Raw genomic sequence first — 23438 nt, forward strand, 5'->3', positions numbered from 1 at the left:
ATCTTTGACTTCTTCTTACTCCCTTCCTTTCTTGCTTTCCCCCCACCCTTCTTTCCTGTCCTGTTTTCACAGGATGGGAAACCAATTTCCTGTCAGTCAGTTCAGTTCAGTTGCTCAGTCGTGTCCGACTCTTTGCGACCCCATGAATCGCAGCACGCCAGGCCTCCCTGTCCATCACCAACTCCCGGAGTTCACTCAGACTCACGTCCATCGAGTCAGTGATGCCATCCAGCCATCTCATCCTCTGTCGTCCCCTTCTCCTCCTGCCTTCAATCTTTCCCAGCATCAGAGTCTTTTCCAATGAGTCAACTCTTCGCAGGAGGTGGCCAAAGTACCTCAGCATCATTCCTTCCAAAGAAATCCCAGGGTTCATCTCCTTCAGAATGGACTGGTTGGATCTCCTTGCAGTCCAAGGGACTCTCAAGAGTCTTCTCCAACACCACAGTTCAAAAGCATCAATTCTTCGGCGCTCAGCCTTCTTCACAGTCCAACTCTCACATCCATACACGACCACAGGAAAAACCATAGCCTTGACTAGACGAACCTTTGTTGGCAAAGTAATGTCTCTGCTTTTGAATATGCTATCTAGGTTGGTCATAACTTTCCTTCCAAGGAGTAAGCGTCTTTTAATTTCATGGCTGCAGTCACCATCTGCAGTGATTTTGGAGCCCAGAAAAATAAAGTCTGACACTGTTTCCACTGTTTCCCCATCTATTTCCCATGAAGTGATGGGACTGGATGCCATGATCTTCGTTTTCTGAATATTGAGCTTTAAGCCAACAATTTCCTGTACTTACCTATAATAAAAATGTACATGCGTGACTAGGGACACATGAGATGATATATGCTACAGTCCAAATAATAATATTTACACTCTGACAGTCTGTCTGTACTTATGAGGTGAATTTCTTAGATGTGTGAGACGATAATAAGTTAATTTTTTTCCAATATTATTTAAGCTTTGAGAAAAATTTATAAATATAAGATGACTATAAAGTAATGTGGGTTATTAAAAAATATAGAAGACTTTATTGACTTATAATTGGACTCACATTCTCAAATATTGGAGAGTTAGAGCTAAGAGTCCAAGAAGACTGGCAGGTTCAGGTTGAATCCTGAATGGTCTACACACTCTAGGAATGAGTATTTGAAAATGAGTACAATGAGAGGAGCTGACGTTTGAAGTTTTGTCTGAAATTTGGGGTGCCATCTCACTCCAGGTATGATTCGTACAAGTGATCCCTTGAGGTCTAAAAGAGCCTGTCAACAAAAACACAGGTCAGTAGAAGCCTTGGCACAAGAGAACCTTGACAGCAGCTGTCAAGTTTGCTAACCAGGAATGTATTCTATTCAGCTCAAAGGCAAGGTATTCATTGTCTAAGATATAAATGTATGGACCAGGCACCGCAACACATAGAAAGATGGACATTATCAAGGATTGTGGTCCTGAAGATTCTAGTGAATGAGAAAAGAAGAGTGGGTCTATTTTTATTCTAAATTTTGCTGCTTAAGTAAAATTTCTCCTCTTTCATTTCCTAATCTTGTTGGCAAGAGCAAGTTCCAGAACAAGTAGTGGAATAGGCCTAAAAATGGGTATGTATTGTATCGATACATCAACAAAGGTCAGAAGGCAGGATTTGACCACCAAGAAGACTTTGCCGCTTGTGAACACCAGTTCCTTCAAAGTCATAGCCTTGGCTTTTTGCTTATGTATTAGATGCTACCATTGTTCAAAATCTTTTCAAGCTTCTCTCAAAACTAGGAGTAGTAAAATAATAATAATTAAGCTAGGATTACAATTTTAGTGTATTTATTATTAATATGTTCTAAGTACAATGCTGAGTGTTACTTATATTGTCTTGCATTATCTCAAGAGCAATTTTGTGAGATAGTTATTATTCCATCTCAACATTTGAAGAGTAAGGGTCTAGAGCAGTAATTTGCCCCTGAGAGCACAACCAAATATTGTTCAAATCACAACCAAATATTGTTCAAATCACAGCACAGCCAAATATTGTTCAAATCACACATTTGTCAAGTGGAGGATTAAAAATCTAAACAATACCCTATTTGAGTTCTTAATTGTGAACTTGTCATCATGTTACTGTATCTTTAAAAACTAAAGTTCCAATAAAAATCCATTAACTACTTTCAAATATAGCAATCCTCCTGTCCAGCTGCGAAAAGTACTAGATGATACTTATTTGCCATTTGTGTTATTTACGGTCCATGACTTTTATGGTAACTGGTTCCTATTATTGGTTTCTATTAATGTAAAACATAAGTGAACATAAATGAGGCGTGAATCATTTCTTTTTATTAGCCCCACAGTCTTCCCTCAGTGCTTGCAGTAACTCCAGCTGTGTCTTGTTAGTGATAACCTATTTAAAGAAGAGATCTTTAAGGATAAGGGATATGATTAGAAATCTTCATCCATTTTATATCACTTCTGCACAACAATCATAGCAAAAACAAAATGTAATTGATTGCACAGCACAATCTTGAGCTGCTTCTGTTTTGTAGTGTGTTTCATATGATACTAACTAGACAACCAGTAGCTTGTAGTAACTACTGTAAGTAACTGCTAATTTAAAGGTGCAATATGCTATAAACTACTTCGTACCATTGCAGCTTAAGGACTTTGCTATATATTTGTCCCATTAAATGAGAAATCACAAATATTTTATTTGTGACTAAATAAAATTATTTAAGGTTATTTTAAGGGGGTAAATGACCACTTTCCATGCATCTGTGAAGATAATTTCCTTCATTATCCAGTGAAATTATTCATATTTCTGATGCTTCTAAAATTGGATCCAACAGAACAATTATTAAGCAATAGAATTTAGAATTTTATATAAAAACACTTAAAATGCTTTAAAATATGGCTCTTCCTTATCTGGAGGGAGGCCACCAAATGTAAGATTTGGCATTCACCTAAAAACTTTATTTTAATTAAAAAAAAAAAAAACTTGCCATCCTATTTCTATCTGTTTGAAAGCTGTGCCCAAGAATCTTTCCTAGTATTTTTGCTTACTCAAAAAGGGAGCGAATTCTTTTTAAATTATAAGAAATGTGCTTTTTAAAATTAGAAAACATAGCAACTTTTATAACTGCAAGTTAACTGATTCTTGTATGAAAACTTGTAAGTAGGGGAAATTCTGCCTAATTTCAAACATTTTTAGTATAATCACTTGAACTCGTCTGAACGTTTCTTAAGGATGTGATGCTCTTACCTTGTGCGTTTTCTAATTCAGATAAGAATAAGTTCTCGTTTAAAAATAATTTAGTAAATGCTACTTGCTTTTCTTTGTAGATATTGAGTAGGCTTGATCATAAATCATAAAATATTTACGTCCTCCTGTCTTGTCAGGGACCATTCCGCGACATTTCGGAAGTTTTGGAACAGCGCTACAAGCCTCTGGAACCGACACTGCGGGTGGCGGAACCCATTGATGGGCTGACCGAGGCCAGAGCACAGCTCCAGAAGCAGGAATGGGCACGAAATGTGAATGACAATATGTAAGTTCTTAGCTTAAAAGAAGTAGCTGTACCATATTTGGTCCCCTAAGTTTTTAAAAATATTTTCTATTTGCTAACATTTTATTTGTGTTAAAAGGTAAACAGCCCCTGACCTATTCAGAGACATCCATTTTTCGATATGCAAGTGTTTTAGATAAGGTTGGTGTTGATGATGATGTTAATTTTATACACATACATATTACGCAAATACGTATATATTACTCAGAGGAAAAAAGAAAAGATTGAATGGCATTTTAAGGGGATAAGTGATCATTTTCCATATATCTGTGAAGATAATTTCCTTCATTATCCAGTGAAAATATCCATATTTCTCATGCTTTTAAAATTTGATCCAACAGAACAAAAACATTTCTCTTAAAGTGAACTAAATTTTATTTTTATACATTGATATGAAACTATCATTTTAATAAGTCAGGTGCATTGTAAGTGTTTCAGTTCAGTTCAGTCCCTCAGTCATGTCCGACTTTTTGCGACCCCATGAATCACAGCACGCCAGGCCTCCCTGTCCATCACCAACTCCTGGAGTTCACCCAAACTCATGTCCATTGAGTTGGTGATGCCATCCAGCCATCTCATCCTCTGTCGTCCCCTTCTCCTCTTTCCCCCCAATCCCTCCCAGCATCAGAGTCTTTTCCAATGAGTCAAGTCTTCGCATGAGGTGGCCAAAGCATTGGAGTTTCAGCTTTAACATCAGTCCTTCCAAAGAACATACAGGACTGATCTCTTTTAGAATGGACTGGTTGGATCTCCTTGCAGTCCAAGGGACTCTCAAGAGTCTTCTCCAACACCACAGTTCAAAAGCATCAATTCTTCGGCATTCAGCTTTCTTCAAAGTCCAACTTTCACATCTATACATGACCACTGGAAAAACCATAGCCTTGACTAGACGAACCTTTGTTGGCAAAGTAATGTCTCTGCTTTTGAATATGCTATCTAGTTTGGTCATAACTTTCCTTCCAAGGAGTAAACGTCTTTTAATTTCATGGCTGCAATCACCATCTGCAGTGATTTTGGAGCCCAAAAAAATAAATTCTGACCCTGTTTCTTCCACTGTTTCTCCATCTGTTTGCCATGAAGTGATGGGACCAGGTGCCATGATCTTAGTTTTCTGAATGTTGAGCTTTAAAAGTCAACTTTTTCACTCTCCTCTTTCACTTTCATCAAGAGGCTTTTTAGTTCCTCTTCACTTTCTGCCATAAGGGTGGTGTCATCTGCATATCTGAGGTTATTGATATTTCTCCTGGCAGTCTTAATTCCAGCTTGTGCTTCTTCCAGCCCAGTGTTTCTCATGATGTACTCTGCATATAAGTTAAATAAGCAGGGTGACAATATACAGCCTTGACGTACTCCTTGTCCTATTTGGAACTAGTCTGTTGTTCCATGTCCAGTTCTAATTGTTGCTTCCTGATCTGCATACAGGTTTCTCAAGAGGCAGATCAGCTGGTCTGGTATTCCCATCTGTTTCAGAATTTTCCACAGTTTATTGTGATCCACACAGTCAAAGGCTTTGGCATAGTCAATAAAGCAGAAATAAATGTTTTTCTGGAACTCTCTTGCTTTTTCGATGATCCAGCAGATGTTGGCGATTTGATCTCTGGTTCCTCTGCCTTTTCTAAAACCAGCTCGAACATCTGGAAGTTCACGGTTCATGTATTGCTGAAGCTTGGCTTGAAGAATTTTGAGCATTACTTTACTAGCATGTGCAATGAGTGCAATTGTGTGGTAGTTTGAGCATTCTTTGGCATTGCCTTTCTTTGGGATTGGAATGAAAACTGACCTTTTCCAGTCCCTGTGGTCACTGCTGAGTTTTCCAAATTTGCTGGCATATCGAGTGCAACACTTTCACAGCATCATCTTCCAGGATTTGAAATAGCTCAACTGGAATCCATCACCTCCACTAGCTTTGTTCCTAGTGATGCTTTCTAAGGCCCACTTGACTTCACATTCCAGGATGTCTGGCTCTAGGTGAGTGATAACACCATTGTGATTATCTGAGTCGTGAAGATCCTTTTTGTACAGTTCTTCTTTGTATTTTTGCCACCTCTTCTTAATATCTTCTGCTTCTGTTAGGTCCATACCATTTCTGTCCTTTATTGACCCCATCTTTGCATGAAATGTTCCCTTGGTATCTCTAATTTTCTTGAAGAGATCTCTAGTCTTTCCCATTCTGTCGTTTTCCTCCATTTCTTTGCATTGATGGCTGAGGAAGGCTTTCTTATCTCTCCTTGCTATTCTTTGGAACTCTGCATTCAGATGCTTATATGTTTCCTTTTCTCCTTTGCTTTTCACTTCTCTTCTTTTCACAGCTATTTGTAAGGCCTCCTCAGATAGCCACTTTGCTTTTTTGCATTTCTTTTCCATGGGGATGGTATTGATCCCCATCTCCTGTACAATGTCATGAACCTCTGTCCATAGTTCATCAGGCACTCTATCTATCAGATCTAGTCCCTTAAATCTATTTCTCACTTCCAGTGTATAATCATAAGGGATTTGATTTAGGTCATGCCTGAATGGTCTAGTGGTTTTCCCTACTTTCTTCAATTTCAGTCTGAATTTGGCAGTAAGGAGTTCATTATATGAGCCACAGTCAGCTGCCAGTATTGTTTTTGCTGACTGTATAGAGCTTCTCCATCTTTGGCTGCAAAGAATACAATCAATCTGATTTCGGTGTTGACCATCTGGTGATGTCCATGTATAGAGTCTTCTCTTGTGTTGTTGGAAGAGGGTGTTTGCTATGACCAGTGCATTTTCTTGGCAAAACTCTATTAGCCTTTGCCCTGCTTCATTCCATATTCCAAGGCCAAATTTACCTGTTACTCCAGGTGTTTCTTGACTTCCTACTTTTGCATTCCAGTCCCCTATAATGAAAAGGACATCTTTTTTGGGTGTTAGTTCTAAAAGATCTTGTAGGTCTTCATAGAACCATTCAACTTCAGCTTCTTCAGCATTATTGGTTGGGGCATAGACTTGGATTACTGTGATATTGAATGGTTTGCCTTGGAAACGAGCAGAGATCATTCTATTGCTTTTGAGATTGCATCCAAGTACTGCATTTCGGACCCTTTTGTTGACTATGATGGCTACTCCATTTCTCCTAAGGGATTTCTGCCCGCAGTAGTAGACATAATGGTCATCTGAGTTAAATTCACCCATTCCAGTCCATTTCAGTTCGCTGATTCCTAGAATGTCGATGTTCACTCTTGCCATCTCTTGTTTGACTACTTCCAATTTGCCTTGATTCATGGACCTGACATTCCAGGTTCCTATGCAATATTGCTCTTTACAGCATCGGACCTTGCTTCTATCACCAGTCACATCCACAGCTGGGTATTCTTTTTGCTTTGGCTCCATCCCTTCATTCTTTCTGGAGTTATTTCTCCACTGATCTCCAGTGGCATATTGGGCACCTACTGACCTGGGGAGTTCCTCTTTCAGTATCCTATCATTTTGCCTGTTCATACTGTTCTTGGGTTTTCAAGGCAAGAATACTGAAGTGGTTTGCCATTCCCTTCTCCAGTGGACCACATTCTGTAAGTGTTTAGTTTCCTTATATCGAGGAAGATGATTGAGAAAGATAAAGGGCGATCTAAGAGCATATGCAATTTTAGATTATTATATTAGCATCATTGATTTGTGTCTAAATTCACACCTCTTTCTCCAAAGTACTTCTTCTCACTTCAGGCATTTGTCATCAGTAGTTATATGGAATTTATAAAAAGACAATTTAAAATCTAGAAAAGCTTTTTAAAATTATTATTATTGTATAAAGTATCTTGAAATTATCTTTGTAATGTCTTATAATAATAATTTACAATATATAATAAATAAATAATAATAGGCAATTATATTATTGTAATTGAAATTATTTTAATTATTATAACTTAATATGTATGATAAATAATTACATAAGTTAACTACATAATACATACTGCAATTACTTATTTATATAATATGTACTAATCATATTACATGTTATATAATAATAATTCTAAAATATATTACTAAGTACGCTTTGGTTTATAAAGAAACTAGAATTGCCTCTTATCTAGCACAGTGGATTTTGGATAGTTTTATCAGTCAGAAAAGAATATATAATCTGCTTTATTTTAATCATGCATTTCTGAAGAGACTCTTGAAAACTAAATAGTTTTGAATAAACTCATATGAAAGATAAAATTGGCAAGCATCTCAAGTAATTTTCATAAAGTTTTTCATTTTATAGTGATTACTTGAAGTGAGATTTTAGCTGTAAAGCATTCAGCAGATTCTTTCAATAATTGATTATTACCCAACATATAATGAATAAAAAAATAATAAACACTTTTCCCCCAATTATTTTGGGGTGGTAAATTTCTTTTAGTAAAGAGATTATAGAAGATTAATGCTGCTCAGACTCAGCCAAGCAAATATGCAGTTTAGTGATGAATATCTAGAGTTATATTATTCAGAATTATTTTCTATTTTCAGTGATGCCAAGGTTTATGAAATAACATTAACTTCTCAAACAAATAACTGACCACATATATTGTTGTTTTAGTTGCTAAGGCATGTCTGGCTCTGTGTGACCCCATAAACCGTAGCCTGCCAGGCTCCTCTGTCCATGGGATTTCCCAGGCAAGAATACTGGCTGCTGCTGCTAAGTCACTTCAGTCGTGTCTGACTCTGTATGACCCCAGAGATGGCAGCCCACCAGGCTCCCCCGTCCCTGGGATTCTCCAGGCAAGAACACTGGAGTAGGTTGCCATTTCCTTCTCCAATGCATGAAAGTGAAAATTGAAAGTGAAGTCGCTCAGTTGTGTCCGACCCTCAGCAATCCCATGGACTGCAGCCTTCCAGGCTCCTCCGTCCATGGGATTTTCCAGGCAAGAGTACTGGAGTGGGGTGCCATTGCCTTCTCCAGGGGATCTTCTAAACCTAGAGATCAGACCAATGTCTCCTGCGTCTCCTGCATTGGCAGGCAGATTCTTTACTACTGAGCCACCTGGGAAACCCAACCATACTGATATTTCTATAGAAATCATTGCATATCAAACATATTGCAGTGTCCTTTCTTAGTATTTTCCTTGATAAACCTGGAAAGAGCAGGTATCAATGCCATCCCCAAAGAAAGGTGCTCAGCTTGTACTTTCTGTGTAATACTTGTAAACATTTTCAACCTCTGTAGTGTTGCTAACGACCATTTACTCTGAAACTTCCAGATTTAAAGTGCTTTTAGGATAACCAACCAATCAGGGACAAACTAAGTTGGGAATATTAAAGAAATTACTTATCGATTTGAAGCTATCATATTTTTAGCAAAAAGCTTTAGTAATGGGTTTTAACAACCAGCCTATGAATAATCCACTTTTTCAGAGAACTGCAGTATTCTTGCTTAGAAGGAACCTGGAGGGAGGAGCCTAGTGGGCTCCAGTACATGGGGTTGCAAAGAGTCAGACACAACTGAGCATGCAAACTTCAACTTCAGAGAACTGAAACTGTTGTTTTGTAGCTTCTTTTGAAACTATTTTGGTTTCTACATTCTGCATAACTTAATTGTATCTTGTGAGGCAAAAGAAATGTTAGAAGTTTAGGTTTTATGTCTTTAAGATAATAATTCTGTGATAGAAATTAGGACAAAAGTCTACTTTTATCACAGAGATACATAGTTTTTTGGTTTTTTTAATGCAGAGAATCCTTCCTTGCCCCCCTCCCCCCCGCCCCCCCCCCGCCCCCCCCCCCCCCCCCCCCCCCGCCACATTAGCAATTTCATCTGTAAGAGTGATGCCTTTGTCATCCAAGAACCTTAACTGAGAACCCTCTATCCAAACTGGGAAGATGGAACTTTCCATTTCCAATCTTAGGGATTCAAAAAGTAGCATTATATCAGAGGACTTGATATATTTAACTGTTTCATTTTCATATCATTGTGAAAATTGCACTGTGGTGAAAGTAGAAAGATGGGCTTTGTGACTAGATCTGTATGAGCTCAAATCTTGACTCCATTACACAACAGCAGTATATAATCTTGGGTAAGTAACTTAGCCAGTCTGAGCCTCTATTTCCCTGTCTGTAAAATGGGGAGATAAATGTTATCTTAAACATTGTAATGAGGATTGAACGAGATAACAAGTATGCCAAGAACACGTGAGAGTCTTAATAGAAGATAATTATCATCATGTTTTGTGTCTACTCCAAGCCTAATAGTTCTGTGCCTAAGACATCACACTATATGGATAGGAAATCACAGATTGCATCGACAGGCTGGATCTCATCTACTTGCCCTAAGAACCAGAAGTTAAGGAGGACCACAAGCAAAACTCTTCATCGGTCATGGAAGATTTCTCATTAAGCTTCTAGTTTTCTAGGGCTGCCGTCACAAACTACTATAAACTAGATGGTTTAAACAACAGAAATTTCCAATCACAGTTCTGGAGGCCAAAGTCCTGGATCCAGTTCTCAGCAGGGGTGATTTCTTCTGTCCCAGTCTCTCCCTTAGCTTTTGGTGATGGCTGGTAATCTTTGGTGGTCCTTGGCTTGTATCAGTAGAAACAGAACTCCAATCTCTCCCACCTTCTTCACGTATTCTTCCTATGTATGTGTCTGTCCATATTTCCCCTTTTTGTAAGAACACCAGTCATACTGAATTAAGGGCCCTCCCAACTCCAGTATGATCTCATCTTATAAAACCCACAAAGACTGTATTTTCAATTAAGGTCACAGTCTTTAATATATTCTTTAAAATAAACATAGAAAGTGGGACAATAATATTGTACATATAGAGTATGGAGGGGTTTTTTGTTTTTTTGGAAGTCATTTAAAAACTTTATTTGTTCTTATTACTAAACAAACTCTATTTTTCTCATGCCTTCTAGAAGAAAATTATTTTCCTTATTTATGTATCTATTTTTATGAAGCCAAGAAATTAAATAAGCAATTAGTAAATAATTGCTCAGTAACCTTTATATGAGAAGCTCTCAAATAGCATAAGACATGTAAAGGAGTATTTATTGATCCACCAAATGTTTGCATGTCAGGAATAGTTCTAGGCTCTCGAAGTATACCACTGAATTAAATAAATCAAGTCTCTACTCTCATGAAACTTCTATGCTTCTAGCTTTATTTTTTTGTTTGTTTTTATTTTTATTTTTTTAAATTTTATTTTATTTTTAAACTTTACAATATTGTATTGGTTCTGCCATATATCGAAATGAATCCGCCACAGGCATACATGTGTTCCTCATCCCGAACCCTCCTCCCTCCTCCCTCCCCATACCATCCCCCCGGGTCGTCCCAGTGCACCAGCCCCAAGCATCCAGCATCGTGTATCAAACCTGGACTGGCGTAAACTGAACTGAACACCCTAATGAAGTTCTAAAGAAGTAAGCACTTGAAAATAGTCAAGCATATGTTAAAGACAGTAAGTGCCATGATTTTTTTTTAATGTAGAATTTATTCATTCTCTGATAATCTAGAAAGGTGTTCTTCACAGAAAAGGAACTGAATGTGTTCTTTGTAAAGAAATGGTTAAAATTTTGGCAGAGAAAAGACGAGAAAGTAGATAAAACGTAGGTTGATGGTATGGGAAAAAATGAGAAGACCAATTTGACAGAAACTCATTTTTAAAAAATTAATTTATTTTAATCAAAGGATAGTTACTTTACAATATTGTGGTGGTTTTTTTGCCATACATTGACATGTATACCATGGCTGATTCATGACAGGAACTCATTTTTATGTGGGAGGCATAGTAAGGAAATTTTTAGGAGGCTTTAGGGCCAAGGATTTGAGGATTTATCAGTAGATAATGGAGAACTTGGAGAAGGCAATGGCACCCGACTCCAATACTCTTGCCTGGAAAATCCCATGGACAGAGGAGCCTAGTAGGCTGCAGTCCATGAGGTCGCTAAAAGTCTGACACAACTGAGCAACTTCACTTTAACTTTTCACTTTCATGCATTGGAGAAGGCAATGGCAACCCACTCCACTGTTCTTGCCTGGAGAATCCCAGGGACGGGGGAGCCTAGTGGGCTGCCATCTATGGGGTCGCACAGAGTTGGACACGACTGAAGCGACTTAGCAGCAGCAGCAGCAATGGAGAACTATTAAAGGCTTCTGAGTACGAGGATGTTATGAAAGTAATATGAATTTATTGACTGTGAGACATGTATTTGAGAAGAAATCTGCTGGAGGGAAGGAACCCACTAGGATAATGCTGCAGTTCTCCTGGTGAGAGGCAGAACTAAGGCGAAGGCAGGATTCAGCAGTCAACTCTTTCTCTTTACTTCCTTTTCCTTTCTGTACATAATCTCTCTGAGTGATTGCTTCTGTTTGAGAGACTTCAGCTATAACCATGTGACCCTGGTTTCCACCCTTAAGTCTCAGAAATCTTTCTCCTACCTTCCTTATTCATATTTTCAACTGCCATCTTTGTTTGCATCTCCTCCAGGTGTCCCAAACTCAGTGGACCCCACGTTGGCCTGCTGCTTCTTGTCTTGAGAGTGTATTGCAGCACCACCTCTCTACCCAAGTAGAGACTTGTCAGTCACCTTGTTATCCCTCTCCAGAATTCTATTGGTTCCCAGATCCTGTCTGTTCTACCTTTCATGTATCTTTCAAATCCAGCCCCTCTTTTCCTTTCCACTATTGATTTGGTTTAGGACTTGTAATTTCCTTTTTTAAATGCTATAAATCCCATCTGGTCTGCCCATTCAGTGCATCTACCACAACCACACTAGGGAAAATTCAGCAAGTTAATATTCCCCAAAATGCTTTTTTGTGGCTTTTTTTTTTTTTTTTTTTAAATCAACTCCAGGATAAATCTTAATTCTTTATTGCAAGACTCAAAGCCCTTCAGGATCGGATCTGGGCTTATTTCTCTAGCTAATCTGCCACCACGTTCTCTAAGAAACTCTCTGTCCAGAGCTACTGGGCTGTTACCATTCATCTTTATATCCATGCCCTCTTCTATTTCCATGAAGAGGTTTCCTACCTCCCTTGGTTTACTAAGTCTGTTCAAATCCACTTAAAAGCATAAGAAAGAATTGTTTATTTACTTCTTTAAAAGTGCAGGGACTTGCCTGGTGGTCCAATGGTAAGAATCCACTTTCCAATGAAAGGGGCATGGGTTCGATCCCTGGTCAGTGATCAAACTACTGAGCCCGTGTACCACAACTAGAGAGCCCTCATGAAAGATCCCACATGCCACAGCAAAGATCCTGCATGCTGCCACTAAAACCCAATGCAGCCCAAAATAATACATAAATACATGTTTTTTAAAATAATAAAAAGAGTGGAAAGAGCAATGCATATTTGACTTAGGGTCTTTCACAGAGCATTTAAAGGATTATTTTCAGATGTAAAATGGGACCATGCAAGTTACCTAGATGAAGTAGGGAAAGAAGTCATTATTAAGAGAAGGAAGAAATGGAAGGCCACAGCACCAGAGCAGTGTTTAGTTTACTCACTAAGACAGCAGAGGTGGAATGGAGTGATCATGAATCAGGTGATGTAGGCTCATACCAACTTCTCTAAAGACTTAGGAGTGGTGCTAAGATCCTATATGTTAATACCTTCTATTAATTGTAAATATCCTGGCTTAATATAGGAGACTATAATAAATGCAGACTACAACTATATCCAGCATGGAGTGGAGTTAGGACATTGCAGTGGGAGTTGGTGCCAGTCTCTGCTCTGGTAGACAGAATATTGACCCCACACAGAGGCCACATCCTAATCCCAGGAACCTGTGAATATGCTACCTTATATGATAAAGCAGACTGTGGATGTGATTCAGGATTTAAAGTTGGAGAGATTATCCTGGATTATCCAGAGGGCCCAGTGTCATCACAAGGGTTCTCAAAAGTAGAGATTTGACTACGAGAAAGATCAGAGTGAGGCAATGAAAGATGGATAACTCATCTTTGCTAGCTTTGAAGATGGAGGAAGAGACCACCACCAAGAGATGCTGGCGGCCTCTAAAAGCTGGGGAAGGTGAAGACATGGCCTCTCCCCTAGAGCCTCCAGAACGGATGCAACCCTCCCATGCCTTGCCTTGAGTTTTAGTTAGACCCACCCCAGACTTCTGGCCTCCAGAGATTTCAGATGATAAATTTCTACTCTTAAAGCCACTCAGTCTGTGATGGTAACTTCTTACAGCAGAAATACAAAACTAATACAAGTGTCCTTCAAATCAAGGAGCTAGCTTGCTAGATCAGACTTTGGTGTTTAGGTTAATTACAAACCTGAGCTAAATTTGAGGGAAATCCTTAGATCCCCAAGGATTCAAGGTTCTTCTGCAGACACTTCGAGGAATAAAAAACGATATGACTGTGGCTTGAGTTTTCCTATAAAGAGAAGTTCAAGATTTAATCATATTGTGAGGATAATATATATATTGGGCTTTCCTGATGGCTTAGATGATAAAGAATCTACCTGCATTTCAGGACAACTGAGTTCGATCCCTGGGTCAGGATGATCCCCTGGAGAAGGGAATGGCTACTCAATTATTCATCTATCTGTATTTTTGGCCACATCATGTTAGATCTTAGTTCCTTGACTAGGATTGAACTCAGGCCCTTGACAGTGAAAGCTCATAGTCCTAACCACTGGACCACCAAGGAATTCCCAGAATATTATATTTTAAACTTGTGTAGCCTTTCATAAGAGCCTGAGTACAGACAGTCCAATGAAAAATGAAAGGTATCAATTTTCTGATAATTTTTATAGAAGAGGCAAAACTTTACTTCTGTCCACTTAGGATCTTTAATTGGGCCTAAGAATTTAATTGACATAAAACAGATTAAAAGGAGAAAAGCATACAGATTTATTTAATAGAAGTTTTACAATAGCCTTCATAAAGAAAATGAACACCCAAAGAAGTGGCAAACCCTATGTTCTTTCATATTGAGTTGAGCAATGAGAAGCAATTGTAAAAAACAGCAAATATATATGGGGAGTCCAAAGGAAGATAAAAGTTATTTAACAAGGTCTGTTTGTACAGAATTCTCTACACTGTGACCTCACATGTCTGGTGATAGGAATTTTCTTTCCTCTTGGTTTAGAAAAGGCATCTTTTATGTGGGAGTGTAATCTCCTGGTTTTAGGCGGAAAAGAGAAAGTAAGTTCGCTTTTCTTGTACCAATTGTTTTTAAGAGGTTTTAGCTCAAAATAATCCTTGGCCAAAGTGGCCTATTTCAGGGTGGCATATTTTGCTACCTTCATTATTCAGAGTAGGTGAACAGTAGTGAACTAAACTTTTTTTTTTTAAAGGACATTTAAAAACCATGGTGTATCCATAGATGAGATATGGTTATATTATTTATCACTAACACTGATGATAAGGAAATTTAATGCATCTCAAAACTTTTTTGACTTGTGTGATTTTGCAACACTTTAGACCTTTACAATTTGCATACTTTCTGAACTGTTATTGTATTATGATAAATAGGGATTATCATACATTTTCAGATAATGTTTTCTTAACAATTCAACTTTTATTTGTAACTCTTCCATTTATTTTAATTACTAGCACAGTGTGCAACATTTATTAATCAGTAGAGCCTTTTTAAGTTAAAATACTAAATTAGCTAACCCCATTAACACAGAGTACTCCAAACAAGCAGTAATAGGAGAGGTAGTTACTGTGCAAATCGTATTATCCACGCGGGTGCTCTAGGGCACGGTTAAGCGTGATTACCCTCTTTTGATCCAGTATTCCTCTGCCTCTCCCAGCTAATTTCCAGTGGAAATTTACAAAGTGCTGCCTTCATTTTTCCAGCTTAATTTTTCTAATGAAGTTCTGGTACTTTATAACACTGGGGATACAGATAATAAGCCTGTGTATAATTAAGAAGTTCTAGAATTTGTCTACAAAAGAGTCCTTTATTACTTCAACTCTACAGTGAGAAACATGCTCTCTTTATGTCTGCTGTTTCCTTGGAAATGATGGCTTTTTAAATAACTGACCACAGAATCCTAGAATTCTGTTCTTACAGACACCTAAGTCTAAGAATTTTAATATTCATGACATTGACATTAATGGTGGTAACGGAATATTTTTACTGGTATTGTGAAAATCTTGCATATACTTTTGATTATATGCCGTCAGACAAATAATAAAAACACACTTTTAGTCTTTTTAGTTAGATTTTATCATTTTTTTAAGAATTCCCCCTACTGCAATAGCTAACATATGCTAAGTAAAGTTTTGCCACTTAGCTTTTGGTCCGTTTACAAGGCATGTGGAATTGCTTTTGTAAAAGAAAGACTGTCGTCCTGTGACATACTCACATTCTTATATGGAAATGGCATTTATACATCCCAGCCTTTCCTAGTTCAATTTAGGGTTCAAAAGTGCGTTGAAGGTCAGAAGAGACTTGAAGGCTCAACTGAAGTATGCCAGGCAGAGCAAGGAAGGTGACCTGAAGGATGTAGCCTGGACAGAGTCATCTCTCTGTCAACAAGCGCAGAGCTCATGTGGGTTTCAGTTTGCCTTCTGAGGTATCTAGTGATGCTTAGCTCAGAGCTTTGGTACTTTAGGCAAAGTGGCAGAGATGAGAGGGAAGGTAGAGGTGGAGCCAGAGAATAAAGGGTCACGTGTACCATGATAAAGTGTCTGGACTTTACTATATAAAACATGGTGTAAAAGCATCACAGTATTTTAACCAATGGAGTGAAAAGGTCAGTTATCTTAGAGATATCACTCTACTAGCTATGTCCATGGTAAAGAAATGGGAGTCCGGGTACCACTGCCACAGTCTAGTTTTGAAATAAAGAAGACTTGCCCAGGAACAAGGACAGAGATAGTACAGAGAAGAGAAAGGCTGGTAAACTGATTTATAGGTGGAATCCTGTAAACCCTAAACCAGAAATAGGGGCCAACATGATATGGTGTGGATGGTGTGGGCAGGGGCATAGATGCATCTTAGGGCTTTCCTCAGTGCAAGGAATAAAGATACATTCAAGATGATTCAAGAAGTTAAGGATGTGTTTAAAAGATGCAGTGAAGAGTCTCATAGAAACCAAAGACAAACTGGACTAAGGTGACCCCTTAGGGCTACAAGGGCATCGTTTTCTCTCTCAAGTGGCATTTCCACTTTTCTCTGTATTTCTGCTCGCTGTCTTCTTTCTACTGACTGGCTTTATCTGTGGCCTTAGTTGTTTTCCATAAATCTTCAGTTTGCCCTTAGTTTTCATGGCCACTCCAGGCCTGATTCAGTATAACCTTCCAGCTCTAGAATCCACAGCTAATTCAGCTTTTCGGTTCAAATTTCCTGAAAGAGAATCTGTCCTGCTCAATTCATATCATCAAACTGTCCCACACCAGTTGTAGGCCTAAAACACAATTAATGCTTAACAAATATATGTTAAGTCAACGGACATATTCAATTAACTTATGAATGGATGACAACTGTGGGTGGGGACCGTGTGCCACATTATAAATACAGTGTCTTATGAAAGTGTAGCCACGAGCAAAGATTTTCTCAGGTTGAGGAGTGCAGGGGCAAGAGGTCCTCTAGTACCTTTACTTGATAGCTTCTGAGTGAGGTGACTGGTCAGATAGTGATGTCCTTACTTAAGAAAAAACATGTAAGAAGCTCTGTTGGCATGATGGGGTGGAGGTTTGGCATATGAGACTAATTTGTGGGAAGATCTATTTGAGGTGCCTATTCTATATCTCACGCGAAGAGTTGACTCATTGGAAAAGAGTCTTATGCTGGGAGGGATTGGGGGCAGGAGGAGAAGGGGACGACAGAGGATGAGATGGCTGGATGGCATCACTGACTCGATGGACGTGAGTCGGAGTGAACTCCGGGAGTTGGTGATGGACAGGGAGGCCTGGCGTGCTGCGATTCATGGGGTCGCAAAGAGTCGGACACGACTGACGACTGATCTGATCTGATTCTATATCTAGGTAGATATTCCTTGTGAGCATTTGAAAATACTGGTCTTGAGTTAAAGAAAAACACTGTCTATAGAGATAAAAATTTAGAAATGATCAGAGGTGACAGTTAAAATCTTGGTGGGGGAAGCATCTTCCAGGGAGGGGAGAGACTACAGAGAGAAAAGATTTAGTACAGATTCTTGGGAATTGCTTTAATGTTAGGGCAGTGATTCTTAATTAGGTTGCTTACCTGTATCACCTTGAAGCTTAAAATTATATACATATGCATTCCATAGTCTCAATCACAGATATTTTGACTCAGCAGGCATATGGGTTTGAAATGTATGCCCAACTGATTCTAATGCAAAGTTCTAGTTAAGGTACGAGCCATTAATTCAAGGTATGGCAGAAAATGAGTCAGTCAGGAAACTGGGTGAAAGCAAAGAATTCCAGGAGATATTTTACAAATTAAAGGAAAAGAGAATTCACTCCAATGACTGGATGAGACATGAGTTTGATCCCTGGATTGGGAAGATCCCCTGGAGGAGGAAATGGGAACCCACTCCAGTATTGTTGCTTGTAGAATTCCATGGACAGAGGAGACTGGTGGGCTACAGCCCATGGGGTTGCAGAGTCAGATGCAAGCATACATATGTGAAATATTTTAAATTTACATTTAATTTTAAAATTTAGAATATCAAAATATAGAATATTAAATGAAATTTTGTTGTGCATTCGCTCAGTCATATCCAACTCTTTGTGACCCCATGGACTGCAGCATGCCAGACATCCCTGTCCTTCACCATCTCCCGGAGCTTGCTCAAACTCATGTCTATTGACTCGGTGATGCCATCCAACCATCTCATCCTCTGTCATCCCCTTCTCCTCCTGCCTTCAATCTTTCCCAGCATCAGGGTCTTTTCCAATGAGTTGGCTCTTCACATCAGGTGGCCAAAGTATTGGAGCTTCAGTTTAAGCATCAGTGCTTCTAATGAATATTTCCTCTAAGATTGACTGGTTTGATCTCCTTTATTTTCATTAAGGTGAAATAGTATTAGTGTCATATAGATAAATATATTGGCACCACTTTTGTAGAATTTAATTTTAACTTATTTTAAATACTCCATTTTAGAATCTTGCTGAAACTAACATCTGATGAAGCCCACCTTTATATCATAGAATATAAATTGTTCTGCTTTTAAATACATTTTTGTATATCTTTAGTACATTCACAATTTTCAAAGAATAATTAATGATGATTGAGTCTAATTTGAGATACAGTGTATCTTGGTTAGAGCCTCGGAAGTCATTGACAAAGGAGATGCTCATTTATAAATTCTGAAGAGAGATTGTTAACTACAAACTTGTCATTTGCGTAAAGCTTCCAAGTGTGTTATAGTTGGACCCTGCAATTTTCAAAAAGTTATATTGATTGAAAAGTAATTTAAAATGGTAATTGTATCTTTTTAAAGTCCAGATTTTCTGGCTTTTATTAAAAATTAGGAGATCTAGAAACAGCAGTCCCCCAGTCTCAAATGGCAATGACTGATTAAAGTTTGCACTCTTAGTTTTTGCATAATGTATGTTACTGCCTGGCCTTTCCAGACATAGACATTGGAGACACTTGTTCTAAATGATAAGGTCCTCAAGAAAGAGCCCAAGATTTATGCTGTACACTTAGTATAATCCTTGTCAAGCATTTTTTTTTTTACATATTGGACTTGAGCTTAAACTAATTTTGTTTTGTTTTAATCCATCTGATCACCAAAATCATTCTCATTAAAAGATAAATCAAACAAGAGGAAATGAAGTCAAGTGTGACTGCTCTTTAATCTTTATTAGCACTATACTAGCAGTCCCAGTAATAGGGCAGCCTTTTCTTTCTTTTTTTCTTTTTCTTACCCAGAACAGCATTTTCCAAACTTTGCCTCTTGAACTCTAGTCTGGAAAATATTAATGAGTATCCTATCAAATAAACTTGGGAGAAATTATATTTGAAATAGTTAAACTTTTTTTGGCATTTACAGGGCTTTCCAGTCTTAAATATATTTTTATTTAGTATAAACTACTAAGAGGGGACATATACTACATAGCATTTTGCAAACTCACTCACTCATTGATTCCTCAAATATTACTGCAGCCTAATACGTGCCAGACACCGAGTTAGATGCCAAGAACAAGGCGATGAACAACATAGCTGAGGTGTCCTGGCTTCATAGAGTTGATAGCACGGTTAGCCGTGGAATCCCTTTATCCGCTGACTGGTTTGCAATATGCTGCTCTGATATAACTCAACAAAGAACATTTGATTTTTTTCCTAGCAAGTTTTTCTTTTTAGTGGCAGCTTATTTCATTCTTAGACTTTCTTAAGGGTAGTTTGTACAAGTGTTTCCCACAGCCTTATTTCTCTGCTTAATTATATGTTTTTTATATCAATTATACAAGTCCTGAATATATCTGAACTTAAAACATTTAATGTTGTAAATGGCCTATTAAAAAAAGAGCCTGTGTGATTGCTATGGAGCTGGGGCATTTAAATTCAGTATCTCTTTAGTAGAGACTTTTCTTTTTTTGGTTAAGTTTTCCACAATTAGCTAGAGGAAAGTAAAGTCAACTCTGTAAAATATGTTTTGGAAAGTTGCACAGATGTAATGAAGTTATTGAATAAGCATGCCTGGAGATTGTTAATAATAATAATAATAATAATATATCCAGGGAATGCTAGTCCTCTTAAGCTAAGAAAACTGTAAGGAGAAGGGCAAAATAGGTCTTCCCATTTAAATTTAGAAGTTTGTAATACAAGCTCACTAACTAGCTGAACAGATAGTCTAGCCATTTGCATTTTTTATATTTAAATATTATATCACCACCCTGGGGGAGAAATTTATGTTATTGATACTGCTGCTTGAATAGTTTATGAGTTTTCAATTTCTGCTATGAATTTTACTTTAAGTATGAAACACTTTATATATTAAATGCTTATAGCAGTGGTTACATTAAAATCTCAACGAAAGCTGTCTTCATCCATAAATGGTCTGCCTAATTCCTATTTCAAGTTGTTACTCATTTTACAAACATCTCTTCAACTGAAACTCTACTAGATAAAACATCTTGATAGGTTATATTTTTGAAATCCATCTGTTGGTATTAATGAGCTATATATATTAGGTTTATCTGGACATTTATATTATGAATACATACAGTGAAAACACTTTATTTATCATATTGAAGATTATAAAAAGATACCTTTAATTGCTAAATTCATTCTCAAACTTATATTATTCTATGTGATAAAGGAAAAAGGAGATATTCAGTATTTTATAACCCTTTCTTATGAATGGGACAGTTGACCTGTTTTTTTAGAAGGGCTAAAATTATTCAGTATTCATATTTTCCAGTTTTATTGAGATATGTCATACAGCACTATAGAAGCTTAAGGTGTACGGAACAATGATTTCACTTACATGTATCATGAAATGTTATATATTCACTATTCATTATATTTAGTCAATATTCATTGTCAGTTATACATACTACCAATTTAAAACATATCTCATCCTAGTTCATATACAATTGACATAAATACTTTGTACATTTCCAATTGAGTGGCTTTTAAAAATGCTTTACCTTAAAAAAAATTCCTACAGTTGGTTAATGAGAACTAAGTCATCTGACAATGAAATCAGAAATGAACTGGCTATAACTCAGCCCTCAAAACATTAAATTTTCTATTTTCTATATTACAATAATGATTAAAATACTAGAGTCTAATAGAATATGTAATATTTGAGCAGGTGTACTTTTATGATAACATGGAAATTTTTGTTTGTTGATTAGTTTATTAGATTAAATTGACTTGCCCTTGTTCATATTTTCTCTCCTAATTCTTTCATCAGCTGTTTGCAAACTCTTATACCTAGGCATTCTTGCTTGTCAAATTAAGTTTTGTAAACCAGAGGGAATTGCCTCTGGAATTAAGGGAATTCCTTTATGTTAATTAGATTATAGTGGATTTTTCCCCCTTTTCTTCTCTTTTTTTATATACCACGCAATTAAATAACTGGTCTATTTTGAACATTACAAAACTCTTAATCCAGCTTCTCCTTTTGCAAGTATTTTAGATAGATCTTTCAGCAGACCTTTCAGCAGAGATCCTGGGGTGAACCCCAGCACTGACTCTTGTATCCTGTTTAGGCCTGTCTGTCCTCCCAGTGTTGTCAATGATTGGGACAAGTCAGGCTGCTCATTGACCAAGATCTTTATTAATGCAGCTTGTGATTTCTTCAGCATGTTATATGGTTCCCCTATAAGAACAATAAAAAAAAAATTGGCATATTTCCCACTCTGTATAGGATATACAATAAAACTGACAATTGATTTTTCTGATTCTTTGGTCATTTTTTAGTTGAAAAACAATAGCATCTTAGAATCGCTTTCAAGATAGAAGTAAACTATCCTTTGAGTCTACGAAATTCAATTAGTCAAATACGAAGACAGTACAATTCATATGACTATATTTGCTATGAATCTCATTATATTTTATTGACTATGAAGTGTAGGAGGTTTCCAGATTTGAAGATGAAATCATTTTTTACGCAATCTGTGATGATGGAAAAGTATTTATTTTTGTTTATTTTTTTCCAAATGAAGAGAGTGAAGGCATTGAAGTATCCTGTATTCACTTTAGAGTTCATTAGTAAGAAACCTCCAATAAAAGAAAAGGAAATGTCAGACATTTGATATCAAAAGATCACAAGGCTTCCAATTTAGCCACATAATGTTTTTTAAATTTATTTTTTAATTGGAGGAAGATTACTTTGCAATGTTGTGTTTGTTTCTGCCATGCAACAACACAAATCAGTCATAATTATACATACGTCCCCACCTCTTGAACCTTCCTCCCCTCCCCCCATCTCACCCCTTTAGATCATCACAGGACATCAAGCTGGGCTCCCTGCGCTATGTACAGTAACTTCTCTCCAGCTATCTATTTACACATGGTAATGTGGCTATGTCGATGCTTCTTCGTCTGTTTGTCCCACTCTTTCCTTCCTTCACTGGGTCCACAAGTCCGTTCTCGATATATGCGTCTCCATTCCCTCCCTGGAGATAGGTTCTAGAAAACTGGTATTAATGAGCAGCATAGTTTTGAGAGAGAGGAATGGGCCACCCTTCCTCTGTCCCCAGTGTGGATCAGCCTTCAACGTGCTGTGGGCAAGTCTGCCCTCATAGAGAGGGCCACACAGAGCCCTAGAGACAGTTACAGAGTTTGGTGATAGAATCTGTGAGCAAAGGATAAAGTAACTGAGTATTCCATAGGGATATTAAGGAAGATGAGATAAGGCTGCAGAAGCTTTACATCTTCTGAGAGGAGTCAGTATAAGCACCCTATGAAGAGCATCATTTCTATTTTCAAGGCCAACGAACTACACACATCCAAGACCCCACATGTGGGTTCCAAGTTTTACCTCTGAGCCTATACTCATACCAGTCTACGACTTTTGCATCCTCTTTTGCGGTTTTCATTTCTGCCTAGTGAACTCTGACCCATCTGTTAAAGAACAGATTAGATATTTCCCCAATTCTTTCTGTTCCCATACTCTTTTGTTTTCTCTTTTTCATGAAACTTTGTTTTTCTCCCGTTGTATACTGGTACAAGCTATTTGCTCTTTCCTGCATTAGATTTTAAGGGTCGCAGGTCAGGAAGCAACAGTTAGAACTGGACATGGAACAACAGACTGGTTCCAAATAGAAAAAGGAGTACGTCAAGGCTGTATATTGTCACCCTGCTTATCTAACTTATATGCAGAGTACATCATGAGAAACACTGGGCTGGAAGAAGCACAAGCTGGAATCAAGATTGCGGGAGAAATATCAATAACCTCAGATATGCAGATGACACCACCCTTATGACAGAAAGTGAAGAGGCACTAAAAAGTCCCTTGATGAAAGTGAAAGTGGAGAGTGAAAAAGTTGGCTTAAAGCTCAACATTCAGAAAACGAAGATCATGGCATCCAGTCCCATCACTTCATG

General features: G+C 37.7%; 1 protein-coding gene across 4 annotated transcripts in view; it reads left to right on the plus strand.

Moving 5' to 3' along the window:
* Positions 1-23438, plus strand: part of SPATA17 (spermatogenesis associated 17) — a 244010-nt gene that overhangs the window by 150345 nt on the left and 70227 nt on the right. For all 4 annotated transcript variants that reach the window (XM_027564452.1, XM_027564451.1, XM_027564450.1 and 1 more), the window contains one exon: positions 3374-3522. In XM_027564452.1, the coding sequence (XP_027420253.1) occupies positions 3374-3522 (149 nt within the window). The remainder of the gene's footprint in view (positions 1-3373; positions 3523-23438) is intronic.

The sequence above is a fragment of the Bos indicus x Bos taurus genome, chromosome 16, assembly GCF_003369695.1.
Source record: "Bos indicus x Bos taurus breed Angus x Brahman F1 hybrid chromosome 16, Bos_hybrid_MaternalHap_v2.0, whole genome shotgun sequence".
In the NCBI taxonomy this organism is placed as follows: Eukaryota; Metazoa; Chordata; class Mammalia; order Artiodactyla; family Bovidae; genus Bos; species Bos indicus x Bos taurus.